Here is a 16,418-nt window from a genome sequence, read left to right on the forward strand (position 1 = left end):
AATAAATCTGCTTAATCAATCATAGTATCATAATCAATCAATCTTAAATATATTGATATAGAACATCAATAGATCAATACAGATTATTTATAAAATCTTATCAAAATAATTTGCTTGAAATCTATTTTAAATAATATCAAAATCTGATTTAATCAATATCCAACATTTTTGCTGGGTATCTCAATCAGACTGTATAAGTAGCGTTAATTACGTAAAATTATAAATTTGATAAGCGTTCTTGAAATAATGATATATATTACAATTTAAACAGAATAATAAAGTGATATATTCTACAATAGTAAATTATTTGTAAATGAAGTATTGTTTTTCAGAAGATTTTATAGTCTAGCTTTTTTTTTTTTTTTTTTTTTTTTTAAATAAAAACATACTTAAATTTTATTAATTGATTATAAATTAATGTTGTAGAGGTAGTATTGATCTATTTACATCCATTTTTTAAGAACAGGACTATATTCATAAAAAATAAATTCGTTATTCCATTATTTATTTTTAAAATTATTTTAATTCTCTTTGTTGGATCATACGTAACATATGTATTTAAATTTTATGAAAGAAAAATATGTGTATTAAAAAATGTTTTTACCCCTTCTTTTGTGCAGGAACATGTAACACATGGTGAAATTCTGTGTGAATGTCCCATGGGAATGTTTATCCTTCCTCCTTCCATTTGATGATCACAGGATGTTTTTTCCTTCCACATACTCAGGTCTGGAGAAGGGATGTTTTTACATGGCATTCTGGGATTTCTGAAAAAAGACGTATAATAATAAATTTTAAATTATTTATTGAGTAATTCAAGTAGTAATTGTCCATCTGATTATTTCATCATCTGCCAAAATAATATTTGGGTTAGTTAGTGGTCAGTGGGATCGACATATTGATCTGCCTCCTAAATGGAGAATTAAAAGGAAGTAATTACCTTCCTTTCCTCAACTTTCACTATTTATTTTTCTTTAATCTTTTTCCTTTGTATGCAATATGTGAAGGAAAAGAAGCAATGATTACAATAGGAGGTATATATATATTTTTTTTAAATTTCGGAGAGAAACAATAGAGTTATTTGATATTCTTACATCTCATACAAAATTTGATGCATTTCGTATTTGTAATATAAAGAAGAATGGATATATAATTTGGAATTCTTTCTTTGGATTGAATGAATTCAAAATTTAATATATACTTTCTATTTTGGACTAAATTTCATTTATTTAAGTCATTTCCATTCTGAGTTTCAGTGTTGACATAGGCTTGAACAGGGGTGTTTGTGCTCCGGGGATTTTGAACTTTGATACCCGGAAATTCCGGGGATCGTCGTTCAAAAGGAAGTAGGAATAATAATGAATTATTTATTTTGATCTGGGTAATTTTGTTTGCTTTGAAAGCAGAAAACACAAGGTCAGTGTGTGTGGTGAAAACTTTTCCTTTCTTTATCCAAAGGCAGTGATAATGCTTGAAAAGGGGGAAAAAACTTCTTTTTTGTTCTTTCCTTATTGCGAGTTATGACTCATTCCCCCGGTTCTCGGACATTCTCTTCTGGATTCTTTTCGACAAGTAGGCACGGCAGAAAAAAAAGGGAGAGACTTCGTTCGACCAGATGTGCGATCACGTGACCTGGGTTCAAAGGTCTTAATTTTGCAAAATTAATGGTTATTAATTTTGCAAAAAAAGTAATTCATTGAACTTTTATAATTAGGTCATTCAATACTTCATAATTGTAATTTTTCATTTCTCCCCCCCCCCCCTTCGCGAAACTCCAAAATGTCGGTAGTAAGTCCGTAAAAGTTTCAGGGGATTTTTTGGGGTCCCACAAACACCCCTGCTTGAATAGGTAGATTAAAATGTAATCAACTTTTCAAAGTATTGGGTTTTAAATTTTGATGCTGATTAGCACTTTTGGTTTTATGGCTTTGCATCGAATTTCACCCGTCTTATTTGCAGTGTGTATGAGTTATTTTGTTCATATGCATGCAAACTTACTGACTGAAAGATTTTGAGCATAAATAGTGATGTATATTATGAGAAATTTGATATATCTTTTTGAATTAGTCTGAAAGTTTCGTATCTATTGCATTTTTTAATAATATCATATACAAAAAATCACATACATGAAAGAAAAAAATATGAAACTTCTTTCCTCTTCAATAATTAGATATATTTATAGATAGAAAATAAAATAACCGAGGGAAAAAAAAAGATTTTTTTTGCCAGCTTTTCATAAATTTTTGCAAGGATAAATTTAAATATATCTCTAAATAGACAGTTGCCTTCGAATTGAATGTTTTCAATTAGGCAATTCTAAACGGTGCAGTTTGCTAATCAAATTCTAATTCTTATCAAGTGATTGCCAAAATTCATTGTGACATTCCTTGACTTTGCATCTGCGAATTCCAACTTATTACTTTCTTGTACATGAAGTATAGAGAAAGTACTTTAATATTCGAAAACGAGATTTTGACGAATCTCCACAGTTCATCTCTCTCCATGTTTGAAATACAAATTTTTGGCATTGTTTCTGCCTGTCCTTCTGCGTGAATATGATTACTCAAAAATCCCAGATGGCTGAAATCTGGTATATAGACTTTAGACCGAAAGTAAAGAGTTTTTATTAAATTTGAACGAAATTCATTCAAAGGAAAGAAGTTTTGCTTATTATCGAATACAAGTAAACTCGTTAATTACAAAATCTAAAAACGTTAGATAAAATTTGGCATGAAACTTTAGCATTTAAAATATAGTTTCTTATCAATTTTTTAATCAAATCTGTCAAAGATTGATTATCTGTACTTTCACATGCATATAATTGCAATGACAAATTAGTGGAATTCGGTATAGAATCTAATGATTACAACTTTTGATTGAATTTTAGAATTCATTCGGTCGGAAAAAAGTATAAAATGCTATATTCACTTCAAAAATCGATATTTTCGTAACTAATGTTCACCAGTGTCTTGTATGGCATTGACAGCTGTTTACAATTTTATGCGGGGGATAGAGGAATAATTCCTTTAGTGGAATGTATGCGAGGATGTTTCTGAGAGACCACTTTGCTGATTTTTAATTGATATTTAGCTATTAAAAGCTTAAAAGTATTCTCAATTATAAGAGAAAAATTAAAAGCACAGGATGTTATTTAGTATTTTTTGCCTTACAATGAAATAGTTAATTGCTGAGTGTGCTTATTTGGATATGCGAGAAATATTTAAAATTCATTTTTGTTTACTTACATATTTATGCAATTGATATCATTTTGTGCGGGTTGAGGTTCGAACTCGCAACGTTAGGGTTCATAGCCGAGTAACATAACCACTAGACAAAAGAGTACTCTCTTCTCCGGAAGTTGTTATCTGGCTTATAATGTTACCACTACAATTTGATGACTTAGCATTTCATGTACACTAAAAATAAATGAATTTTTATAAATCATTACAATGTATAATAACTTACAGGAAGTCATCAGGTAGGTCAAATGCTTTCATTTGAACTGTGTCAATAGTGTCCGAGTTATCACAGAAGATTTTAGAAAGCCTCGTCCGCCGAATTTCAGTCAGCTGGTCTGAAAAGTAAATAAAACATTTAAAGCAAATATTTAGGTTGTAACTTGCAACATACATTACAGTTTTTTATTAATTAACTAGAAATTAATTTGGATATATTTAATCACATATAAATGCATCTGAGTAAAGTAATAACTATTCTTAATTTCTTTTTCTTTAAAATAAAAGAGTTTAATCCCTTATTCAAGCATCATATAAGAAGATATTTTTTTTCCATGCAAACATCAAACTAAGAAGCTTATTCATTTTTCTGAAATAGTTGGTAGAGGTTTTATAATCCAGTCCAATTAACATGAAAATTAACAAAATATGGAAAAATTACATAATTTTGTTGGGTTTATTGCAATAATTTTTATTGGCTGAAATTTGAAGTCAACAGATTGTCTTAATTCTTAAGCCTGAAATAATTTTCCGATGACTGTCATGCTCACGTCATCGGAAATCATTTCATCGGCTCATCATTATGCTCATACTTTTTCGGTCGCCACAAAATTTTTAAATTAAATTAAAAAAATTTTTTCACTGCTTTTTGTTTTTTTAATTCCGCTAATATGATACTTTTTGAAATTGTAGAATGACCCTTTTTTTTCATTTCACGAATTCTGACTCATATAAAAGTATATACGAACTTTTCAATACTCTTTTTTTTTTTCCCCAGTAAAGTCGAATTAAAAAAAAAATTCATTTGAAATTTTTACAAATTATTTCTTTCTAGATAACAAATAAGAAAGTAGAATGCCACAAATTTTTTCCCCCAAATTTGCACTGAATTTAAACTTCTGATCCAACTAAACTATCATTAAGTTCGATTGCTTATTTTATAGGTCTGTTTAATATCTGGAACAACTTGATTTAAAGTTTTCCCTCTAAAATTAATAACTTTTTATTTCAACTAAAAAAAAAAAAAAACGATTTTGGAACTTTCAGTCCACTTTTCACCGCGAGTTCGCAAATTGTACAGACTAAGTCTATGGCAAAGGATACCGACGTGCTCTGATTGGTTTAAGGCTTGGCATCTATTTGGCAATGTTTTGCACTCATAATAAATACCATACCGAAATATATTTTTATAAAAATAAATAAAATTTGTGAATTTACCCCCCCCCCTCATTTTTTTACGGTTTACATGTAATATTAATCTGTAACACATATACAGCAGAAAAGATCAAATCCTGAAACCTAAATTCAGGAAATATAAAAATTACAATTTATTAAAAATATTTTTTGTGTGTGTTTCTTCTTAATGTTATTTTGATACAACTAAAAAAAATTAACTACGAAATCACATATTCCGTTAAAGCTTACATATTTATACGTTTTGGGCATTAAGTAATCATCTCCCCATATGTATTTGATGGGAAAGTAACAGACGCTCAGCAACAAGTTTCAATAACTGCATAAATTATATAATAAAGGCACGAAAATCATAGAAAAATAAGAATTATTTAATTGCTGCATCATATGTTGAGTAATTACTTTCATTTATTTTTTATACTTCTGTACATAAACAACATTAGTAACTTGTATTACTAGTATTATTAGTAATATTTATTATTATTAATAATAATTAGTATTACTAGTATTATTTAGAGAAAACAATTATATTAATACAAATTGGATCGTGTTGATATTCACTCGTATCTTCCATTAAACTAATGAAAGGTACAAAGTTTGAGCCAAGTAAGCGAAAACTACACTATTATGAGTGCAAAACATTGCCAAAGCATAAACCAATCAGAGCATGTCGGTATCCTTTGCCATAGACTTAGTCTGTACAATTTGCGAACTCGCCTTTTCACCTCTCTATCCTGTAACATATTCAGGTGCAGGCTTCTTTTGAATAGCCAGGTCAATAATTTAAACCAATAAAATTGCTGTTATGCATTGTTTCCAGCAAATAAAAAATAGTGCAATTGTAATTGGACAATTAATGTTTTATAGAGAGTTCAACAAAACAAATCTCGATTTTATGGTTACAGTTATCGCCTTTAGGTAACCAACTAGGTCTCTTGGAATATTGATTGTGTTTAATTTCTTATAAATCGATTAGATATACATGTGGCGAACCAATTAGTAACTGAAGGTGACTATTTATGATAAGTGTTAATGTGTATGTAGTATCAGACACTGATCTCCAGGCCAGAAGGCTGGCGCAAATATACTCTGAAGGGTAATTTCAGACACAGAGTACATGCACTTCAGAGTAATTTTTAACTAATTAAAAATTAAACGAGATTTATTATCATAAAAACGTCCATAAACATCATTGCTTAAAATAATTTTTGCATCATTTTCAAATTAAAACAATTTAAAAAATATATTATCTAGTAATAATGTATCAAAATTCAAGGAAAAAAAAAAACTACAAGATAATTTAAGACAATTTTCAACAATACAATGAATACATTTCCTGCAATGAAATCCAAACCGCTTTCTCTGTATCATCAAGTATTTATTTAAAGTAACTTTTTTCCATAGTTGAAAATCTGCAGACGAAGGGTTCTATTTATTATTTACGCTGTTTGCCTGCGAAATCAGAAAGTGAAGTTTCTGTGCCACGAAAGACAAAGTGCAACTAGAAGCTGGGTTATAAGGATAGTTACATTTTTAATGTAGTTATTCCTCTGACTTGGTTTTTGTACATTATACGCTTAACAGTTGTAATCTTTAATAACACCATTTTAATCTCTATTACTATGTTATACCATAGTAATATTTTGTTGGCCCATAAAATTATGCATAATTGAAATTAAACTGAACAAATATTCCTTGATGAACCGAATGGACAGCGGGAGAGCTTAATATGAATTTCTCCAAATGTATACGGATTATTCTTAAAACTGAAAGATGCTATTTCACAGCAATCCACTCAAATGAAAACGTACCCTGAGTAAACCTTAAGAAAGGATCTTGTGTTTCATACCAGAAACGATCACACTTTCTCAGATTCGTGAACTGTTTGGATAGGATACATCCGAATGTAGGTCCTACCAGGGCCCCATACATGGATTTCTCTGCTACTCCTCCAGTGAAAAGATCGATATCATCTACGTGCCTGAAAAATAATATAAAGATATGATATTTCAGTGAAATATACTTTGTAAATATTTCTAAAAGTATGCGTTCTTTCGAATTGATTATTTTCTTTTCAGCAGCTGATAAATGTTTTTTTTTTAATTCATGATTTCGAAGTTAAATTACTTTCTTGCAATAGACAAAATTTGCAGGAAAACAAGTGGGATAGATTTCAGTGTTTAATTTCAAAAGAAATCGTTTTCTAAGAAATGCTTGATGACGATATAAACAAAATTTGGCACATTTCCGTTAGATTTCTTGTCAAGATTATACTCAGTGAGGTTAATGTGTCACTTTAAAGTTACACAAAGTCTGTTTTGGAATGGACCCAGCAGTTTTAAAAATGAAGATGGCAGTTGGACAAGCAGCATTTTCTGCAAACTGTCGTGTCTGCTTAGTGTGTATATGGGGTAGGGCATTTAATAGAAACAATTTTAACCAGTACTGGTTGTGCATATCGGAATTTCTATGCAATAACGTCTTGAATCTGTGCTTTTCCTGTTTCAAAACCGATATCTTGTCGATATTTTATCATGGAAGATAAAACTGAAAATTTATTTTCTACTGTAAAATTCTAAACCATATTCTCATATATTTGCTACCATATAAATGCACTTTTCTTCATGCACGATGTTATAATAAACAGAAAAGAAACGAAAAATGGCAAATTGAATGTTGGAGAAACATTTAAAAAAGCTCTTTTTATTGCTCCTTGTGACATTAAAAAATTATATGAAAAAGGATGATATGTAGTAAATATAATATCATGGGCCTTTGCGAGAAAGACTTGACACGAACAAAATTCTTATCAATTAATGATAAGAATTATCTTTTTTATTAATGATAACATTTATCTTTTTTTGAAATAATACTGTTACGAATTTGTAACGTTGCTTCCCAGCACAGTTAATTCCATCGTAGAAAAGATAGTTTTACGGTCAGTTCTATTGGATGCTAATCGGATACCGGATCATGATCCCCAAGCATGGCGACAAAATGGATAATAGAATGGTCGAGAATTTTGGCTATAGGACCAATAGGAGGCAAGTTAAGATTTATTTTTCAAGAACCTTCTTTTCCCTGCTCCTGAAGCTATAAAATACCATTTATCAAGCCGAAGTTAGTTGTATTGTGAGTTAACATTGAATTAGTTGGATCAATCCATAGAAGAGCGAGTGGAACTCAAGCAATTAGTGAATTGAGAATTGATATCGTTGGCCGAGTTTTGAAGACAAGAAGCAGCATCGAGTCGTGTGTGGTGTAGCCAGTCTTATATTGAGTCGGCAGTTGGGTATAGCTTAATCCAGAAGACAGTAGAGAATAGCAGGCAGTTGGAGAAACTTTAGTGAATAGCTACATAGATTCCCTCCTCCTGATCTGTTCTGACTGGCCGCTTTGTGTGCTGTGCTTGTTGTTTACTACCGATTACTACTTGTAGGCTGCTGTTTGTTCTAAACGTGCTGCTGTGTATGGCTTGTGTACGTCTCGGCTATATTTTATCGTCTGTGTTGCCGTGTTAATAAACGCCGTTATTTGTTATTGAGAGCTGTTGACTGTGTCATTATATATCCACCACAAGAAACCCGACTGTTTTAATGGAATAATTTGTCCGTAACATACTCTCCAATTTTAAAGGAAGAAAAGTATTCTTATTTTCACACTTTTTATTGGTGAATTTCATCTTTCTGATTTGAAAATCCATCATGTTAATCTAAGTATATAATAAAATATTTTCAAAAGGCGTTCAAGTTAATAGATATGAATGAAATAAATATTAATGAAAAACATTGTGCAGTCTATTACACATGATTTTCCAATTCACTTATATGTGTCATTACAATACAAAAAATTTCAACTATCGGGCCATTCTAAAAATAATGCTGTATTTCAGTATTCCCAGAAATTCGAATTGCACTCAAAAATAATCCTTGTTGGGAGAGTGATTGAAAAATATGTTATATACCGAGTTATCAACCATGCACATAAAAACATGTCAAATTTTTAAATAAAATATTTTTTGATAAAACGGCGATTAAACGAATATAAATCAAACCAAACCGTGGATCGTATACTCACTCATACACACTCTTCAACCTTTGCACGATATGTTCTGGAATATCATCTTTCAAGTCATCGAAACTCTTCGCTCTTGTTCTGTTACACAAGGCCCTGTATTCGTTATATGGTTGAAGTCCGTGGTCCCTTCCCCTCTGTAAGTTCAATGCGACCAAATCCATACCGGAAAATGGAACTTTGCTGTCTTCGAAAAGGTGATTGGTTACCTCAGAAGTGATGGAATGGTCAAACACTTCAACACTAGTGCTTAGCAATCCACGGAGTACTTCGTCGATTGCATGTCCTGTAGAAAGAAGAAAAAAATCTATCAGCTTTATTAGACTGATGATGAGATTTAAAATGCAGCATCCCTTTTTCATATTAGTAAACGTATTAGTCGATATTCTGAAGGCTGTTCCTTTACAGTATTACTAGGATATTTTCACATTATGTGAAGATATCCTAGTAATACTGTAAAGGAATTTGTGCTATTTGATTGGATAATTCGTTAAAATACATTATTCGTCTTTATCTTACTATCGATCTTCGTTTACAACTTGTTTTTCAAAAGTAATTTTGCATTTCATTTCTTTGAAATTTTTTATACATAATGGTACGAATTTATAAGTCTCATGATAAAGAAAGACAATTTTACAGATTACTCTGATGATGCTAAACGGATGTCAGATTTATGATATTCTTGGCGACTTGACGACAAATTTGGTGACAAAATCAGAGATTCTAGAATCTTGTGGCGGTAAGTCCATGAGAGCGTGAGTTATATAGATTTTTGTAGAATCTTCTTTGTTCTGTCACGCAAACTATAAAAAGTCGAAAGACTGAACTGAAGTCATTCAAGTCGTGTGCTGAGTAGCCAGTTGGTATTGATCCCTCATTCAGGCGAACAGTAAGTCGGCTGTTGAGTTCAGCCCAAATGAGTAGACAGAGAAGCATAATAGATGTTGGAGAAGTATGAATATTCTTGCGAAATCTCTCTTCTGTGGAGTTCTCACTGAGAGTTTTGCGTTTATAACCAATTTTCTGCTTTTACTGCAAGTGCTGTTCCTATGTACGCTTCGGTTGTGTTTTATTGTTTGCGTGTTCGTGTTTTTCTGTTGACTAAATGCTGTTCTTTGTTATTGAGCCTGTTGGACCGTTTCAACGTACAGTCGCTATAACGAACCCGTTGGGTGTTTGGATTCTGGAATTTGTTTTTTCCTATAACTATAATCTCTTTTTATGAATAACTGACAAAGACTTTAAAAATTCAAATTATGTTTGATATTTTACTGCTATTAAAGTCTAAATTTATAATATTTGATTTTCTCTTAAATAATTTTAGAAATCAATACGAAACAAATATAGCAAGCTTAAATCAAACCTACTTCAGTGGTTCAGAAAAGATATAATATACATACAAACATGTACGCATTCATATACATCCAGAGTTTCATATAATATGTACATAAATAAATCTAAGGATAGAATAATGTCCATTTTTTACCGATATAGAATAACTATATATTTAAACGTACTTTTAAAAAAGTTATTCATTGGTAGAGAATGCTAGATTTTACATCACAAGTTTATGAAATTACATATTGTTACGAAATTTTTCGTGGTTCGTTTCGGTAGTGGAAGTTATATGGTGTGAAGAACGCTCAATCACCAGGCGGCAGTAGAAAATAAAACAACGACGTTTATTTACACGAAGACACACAGGACAGCACAAGGACGACAACTATATACAGCACAGGAGACGATTATCTTCAGCCGAGAGCATACAACAGCAGCATACAACAAGACTCTACTGCAGACAGTAGCGCACAGCTTAGTTCAGCACTAGCTTGACTCCGTCGCTGCTCTGCTAATTCCTGGAAGGCCAGTTCTTTATAGTCGATTCCGAATACTCTTCGACTCCACTGGTCCACGACTGCCCGGCAGCTGCGGCTGCTTCCTTTTATAGGTCTCAGGAGGCGGGGCTAGAAGCCTCTCAACCAATCAGGAACGTTCGAGGCGTAACTCGGTTCCTACTGGACGGATCGGGAAAATTCTCGCTGTTTCGGGTATAATCTATTTTGGCGCCAAATTCCTCGCCAAGTCGCAAAATGGTCACCAAGTTTGTCACCAAGCTCCGGGACCTCCGGCGCGACACACGGACTCCGTCCAATACAGATGACTGTAAAACATTCTTTCCGATGGTGGAACCAACTATGCTGGGAAGCAGCATTACAGATTCGTAACAATATTTAAAAAAACAAAAACAAAAAAAGCACGTGCACTTTTTTATTCTAAATTCAAAAATTCTTCTGTATCTTTCTTTTTAGTACAGGAGAGCTCAAATTACTATACTATAAAGTTTGACAAAAGTGGCTTAATGTACTTCAGAAAGATAGGATATAGATAAGATCATCTTAAAAGTGACAGATTCTTACTTTCATAGAGAGCTTCAGGATTAAAAAACGCAGTTCGAAGCCTGATAGACTGCTTAGAAGTTTTCGATTTGTATCCAGCACTCAACCTCTGAAACATAGGTTTGAGAAGTGTGTGCCCAAACCTATAGGCTGCGCTTGCGAACTCGTTGTAAATGGTAGCATCACACGTAGGATCATATTCGTAGGTGTTGGACATGAGGTCCAGTTCCTTCATGAGTTTTTCTCCCAAAACTCGAGGCAGGAATTCCGTGTAGGTGATGTGCTGCAACATGGCGGAAACAATGCGACGCACTGAAATGCAAACTTGGTTTATTAGTTTTTGATTTTATGTAGTATAAGAGTTAATGAATTCAACTGAGTGATATGAAGAGGTTCGTGCATTGTGGTGAATTGACTTCATTTTACCTTGTTGGTAAATGGTTTCGTCGTCCCAGTGGGGATTTAAAGATTCCAAGATGCCCGCAATTCGATTGTGTTCCCGCATCCAGATTGTGTGCATGCATGTGAGACCTGGTTGTTCGCTGGCCCGGATATCACCTGAAATTTTAGAATAATAAGTTTTGCTTGTAAAAGGAAAGAAAATCAAATAATTTTTTGAAATTATTTTGCCATTAGTATATGATTATCACTTTGAACGTGTCATTCCATTGTTAATATTAATACACATTTCAGATATGAGTATCAAAACAAATACAATGCCATAATTCATTCAAAACAAATACAATTTCATTAATGATGCGTATTAATGACAATTTATTACTTCATTTCCTTTTAAACATTTATCCTTTCCTATAAAAGACATTAGTGAAATGTTTGTTATTTTAAATTATTTTCGCAGTTGATAAGAAATAATTACATTATTAAAACTCATATAATGTATAAAGATTTAATAAAAAAATAATCAAAATTCCAAAACAAGGGTTATTCTCCACATTTCTATATATTAAAGAAGGAGAAAATGAATTCATGATTTATTACTAAAATAAAGCAAATATTTTTAGCAAGTTGAAAAGAATAATTTTCTACAACGATTTAAGAAGAATAATTAAATAAAAAAATTAATAAATTCTATCCCAAAAGTGAATTAGAATACTTACAAACAGACAAAATTAATTAAATTTGCTTTTTTTTTAAAATTTTAGCATTGAATTGAAACTCATCTTCAGGAAATGAGTGATACTGAATTACTGCAGACTTGCAATGAGTTGTATATTTTAAACAAATAGCATTTGATTCCAAATACTTTAAATGATGGATTGAATATACAGTTGCAAGATTTGGCCGTTCGTTTTCTTTAGTGCTTTTTAAAGCATAATTGAAATTATACTTTTTATTTTGCGATGATTTCCTTTAATACGATTTACAATTATGGAATAAAAGAATCATTCCTTCATTCAATTTATTTTGTACGCAATAATTTAAAAAATCACATGATCTAAATTTATAGGAAAAAGTTCTGTATAGTACTGATGTCCTAGTACTTGTGTTCAGTAAATGATTTCCATTAAACACGCCATTATACATAAGTTTATTGTAAGCATTGAAAATGCAGATGAAAGTATAGAAGAATATGTAGAATAAAAGCACGAATAGATGCTGTAGTGACCTAAGATGTATTGCAATGTTGCAGCCAACAATCAAACAATTGCCTGCAATCAAATGACACAATTCCACAGAGACCTTACCAACTTCCAGTGACTGATTTCCAACTAAACTTAAGATTAAAATAGCTGCAGCTAAAGAGTGTTGCAATCAGGTCAATTATAATACTTTATTTGCCTTATAAGTTTGTAACGAATAGAATTTCTTTGAATGATAAAAAAAATAAAGTTAATAGATATTTTATCAAGCATAAATGATAAGGTTCCAATTAGTTTCATTATGTTCACTTAATATTTATGAAGCATAACATCAGTATGTATAAATTATTAGTATGCATTAAATATTATGCACAAACGCGAATGCTAGGCAGCTGGAAGCCATAATAAGTAAACAAACAGGAATAAATGTTCTAAAAATAGAATAAATAATATTAATCTAAAATAAAGCATTGGCAAGTTAAAAATGTACTAAAATGGGAAATTAAATTGAGTATAAAAAAAAGGCCTCATAATGTACCTTGCTTAGGACCACAAGAACCTAAACCCGCAATTTTTGATCTTGCACCTCGGTATTCTTGTCCAGGTCTATTTTACCTGATTGCATTTGTGCACTGAATATCTTATTGTATCGTTTTTATTGGTGTTTCCCAAGCTTTTCAATGATTCGCCCTTTCTCCCAATTGATCATAGATTCCAATACCATCTGTTGTTGCAGGCAGGAAAATCGAGGATCGGAACACTACATTCAGCAAATGAAATTTTCTGATACAGATAAGAAAATTTCTCTTACCTCATCTGCATTAATAAGTAAATGGCTATGAATTCTCTTGTAACTGGCAAGTCAATTTGACAACTTTTTTGTTCAATGACAGACTATTATAACCAGCAAGAATGTCCATCCCTTGACTTCTTAATTCATAATGCAGCGCGTCGTGTTTAACTTATAAGTTAACATTAGCTAAACATATAGTTAAGAGAACCGAACGAGCATTTTGAAGCCATCTAAGACCAATAATTAATATATTTGTTCTTGTTATACATAGCCGACCACCCCTCCACCTCTAATATCGACAAGAATTATTGTGGCCGACTACTGTCTTTATCAAAACCCGTCTATAACATCGGCCGATTCACCGAACTGACATCCTCTCCGAGGCGGTTGGCACCGAACCACAAAATGGTCAATCTCTGACCTTCTTCCTCATCTTCCCATACACTTATCTTGTTAAACGAAGAGCAGACCACACTTTAAAAAAGGATACACAAAATTATCAATATCCCTCCAAATTCTTATTCCACAAAGAAAGACTAAATTTTTCAAGTAGTTGGTAAAAAACGTGAATTTTTAACATCATGCCTATCATTATGTTGAGATTTTCTGGCGCCAACAGTACTGTACTTAAGTCAATATTTCCAACTTTTATATTCTTTCTTAATTTCTAGACTTCTGTGTATTCCTTTAAGTAATGATAAACAGTTCCAATTCCTCCACCAACTACTGTAATGTTGGTCACATTAGGAAGTACACAGATCGTCAGAAAGTCAGCTACTTGATGGATTTAGTCAAATATTCGTATCAGAATTATAGCCGTGTTTAATAATTATGTACTAAAATTCTACTCTCCAAGTTGCTGCATATTGAATTTATCATATCAAGTAGTCATCAGATCGAAAGGAATCTAATGAAGTAAACTGAAACGTTGTCATCTATTCACAATTCTGGGGATAAATTTATACAATAGCTCATTCATCTGGTTCCTTGTATTTTTGTATTATAGCAATCGAAATTGCACGAACGAAAAGACTACTATTAGGTGAATGTCGATCAAAATTTAATAGAAATATATGATATTGGTATAAAGACCTTAACTGAAATTTTTTACCTCATCTTTCTCGTTCAATTTTGTTTGTGTTACTACGTTCACCCATGTATCTGGACGTTCTAAAAAAAGGTTTTTACGAACTCAAGGCAATTGACAGTGTAGCCATTCATCGAAATCTTGGGATCAAATTTGTTCATATTTGCTATGTTTTCACCTTGTTTACTTAAAAAAAATAAAAAACAAGAAGACCTTTTGTTCTTCACAAACAGAATTCTTGTAATTATTTCTATTTTGCCGAATTAAAAAAAATGGTTTCCTGTGAAGTAAAATTTCTGATTACCTGATTCGAAACATATCCCGGTGGGTGCTCGGCATTCCACGTTCGTGACATCTTCAGGCAAGAGATCTTTGCCTCCAAATGGGTGCTTTGTAGAATTCAGACGGCCTCCGTGATTAGATCTCAACATTCTCGCCTCACATGTATCCGAACCGTACATGTTAGAAGCATCAATGTACGAAGTTAACTGATCCATCTGCTCTCGCCTACCTGAAACGGAAAAAAGTAGCTTTATATTATCATTGTTTCTTATTAAATAAAAATGTTTTAATTAAAATAACTAATTTGTGTCAATCATAACATGCAGTATTATTTAAAATAAAGTGCTGAAAAATATATAAAATATTTATTAGTTTCTTGTTTTCTGCCAATTTACTTCTCTTAAAAGATAACACAGACATTATTTGAATGCTGGTTTACCACTATGTATTTTAAGGATAGGAACTATTCACTACCTGGTTGTAGACAGCGTACGTACCCTTCATGTGGATGCTATAAAACATATCGAACTAAATATTGTTACAGATGCAAAAGGAACTCGGCAAGCTGGAATAGTTCCAAATCAATCTTTATAATTGAATACACTTTAAAGAAATTTCCTTCAAATAAGCATTAGGTGGTGTAAAACTGAGGGAACGAGTTGATTAGGCAAGTTGTTAGGCTATCAGAAGAAGCATATTTTTCGTATTAAAAACATTTTTCCTGCCTCGATTGTTTCGGTAAGCATTATATATAACAGTAAATACTCCATCCCAGAATCCATCTCCAGCAAACGCTATTCCAATATTAGTTAAAAGAACTTTCGCTTTTCTCGCCAAAGTTACTAAATGACCGGCTACCCAGGGATTATTGAGCTGACATCCCTTCAGAGTTATCTGTAAAACTATTTTCCTTATCAGAAAACGTTACTGCTCTGGGAAAACAATATTACAAATTTTTTGAAACATTTTATCGTGAAAACACGATTGCATAACACTTAGAAATTGTAGCACATCAGGAAATGATTGAAAAATGGACGACACATTTGGTTTTTGATAAATACTTAAAATGTTAAACAAGCGAGTTAAAAACTCATATCATAAAAGAATTTAAAGTTCCAAATTACAGCATTTTTGCTAGCATCTCACTTTTACAATTTTTGTTATTTGATTCTAGATTTTTGATTGAAAATAAGTATTTTCAATTTTAGTGGACTGAAATAGCTCGCTTTTTTTCATTTTTTTAATTTAAAAATAATTATTTTACCCAGAGTGAGTTGGCCAGCCAAAGATCTGGCGAATGAGATGCAATTTTTCGATGCATTCTGATGCACTGCTGGAAAGAATGGATCTCCTATAGGAATGGGAATCGGCAAGCATTCTGGGTGGACCGTTGTAGCAGAATCACATGCTTTGCAGTCCAAAGGTTTTCGACCAAGAGCTGAAAAAACAAAAGAAAATGTGTGATTAATATGATTAATACTTGATGATTTTATCATAATCAGTAAAGAAAAGATGCCCTAATTTTCTGGTAGTAGA

The 16,418-nt window shown here is 31.9% G+C and overlaps 1 protein-coding gene across 3 annotated transcripts in view; it reads right to left on the minus strand.

The window, feature by feature from the left end:
• The window catches only part of LOC129984809 (uncharacterized), a 99,636-nt gene that overhangs the window by 1,741 nt on the left and 81,477 nt on the right, over positions 1-16,418 (minus strand). For all 3 annotated transcript variants that reach the window (XM_056094772.1, XM_056094771.1, XM_056094770.1), the window contains exons 18-25: positions 16,147-16,320; positions 14,905-15,111; positions 11,546-11,677; positions 11,141-11,431; positions 8,727-9,009; positions 6,461-6,630; positions 3,466-3,574; positions 605-767 (exon numbers count right to left, since the gene is read on the minus strand). In XM_056094772.1, the coding sequence (XP_055950747.1) occupies positions 605-767; positions 3,466-3,574; positions 6,461-6,630; positions 8,727-9,009; positions 11,141-11,431; positions 11,546-11,677; positions 14,905-15,111; positions 16,147-16,320 (1,529 nt within the window). The remainder of the gene's footprint in view (positions 1-604; positions 768-3,465; positions 3,575-6,460; positions 6,631-8,726; positions 9,010-11,140; positions 11,432-11,545; positions 11,678-14,904; positions 15,112-16,146; positions 16,321-16,418) is intronic.

The sequence above is a fragment of the Argiope bruennichi genome, chromosome 9, assembly GCF_947563725.1.
Source record: "Argiope bruennichi chromosome 9, qqArgBrue1.1, whole genome shotgun sequence".
In the NCBI taxonomy this organism is placed as follows: Eukaryota; Metazoa; Arthropoda; class Arachnida; order Araneae; family Araneidae; genus Argiope; species Argiope bruennichi.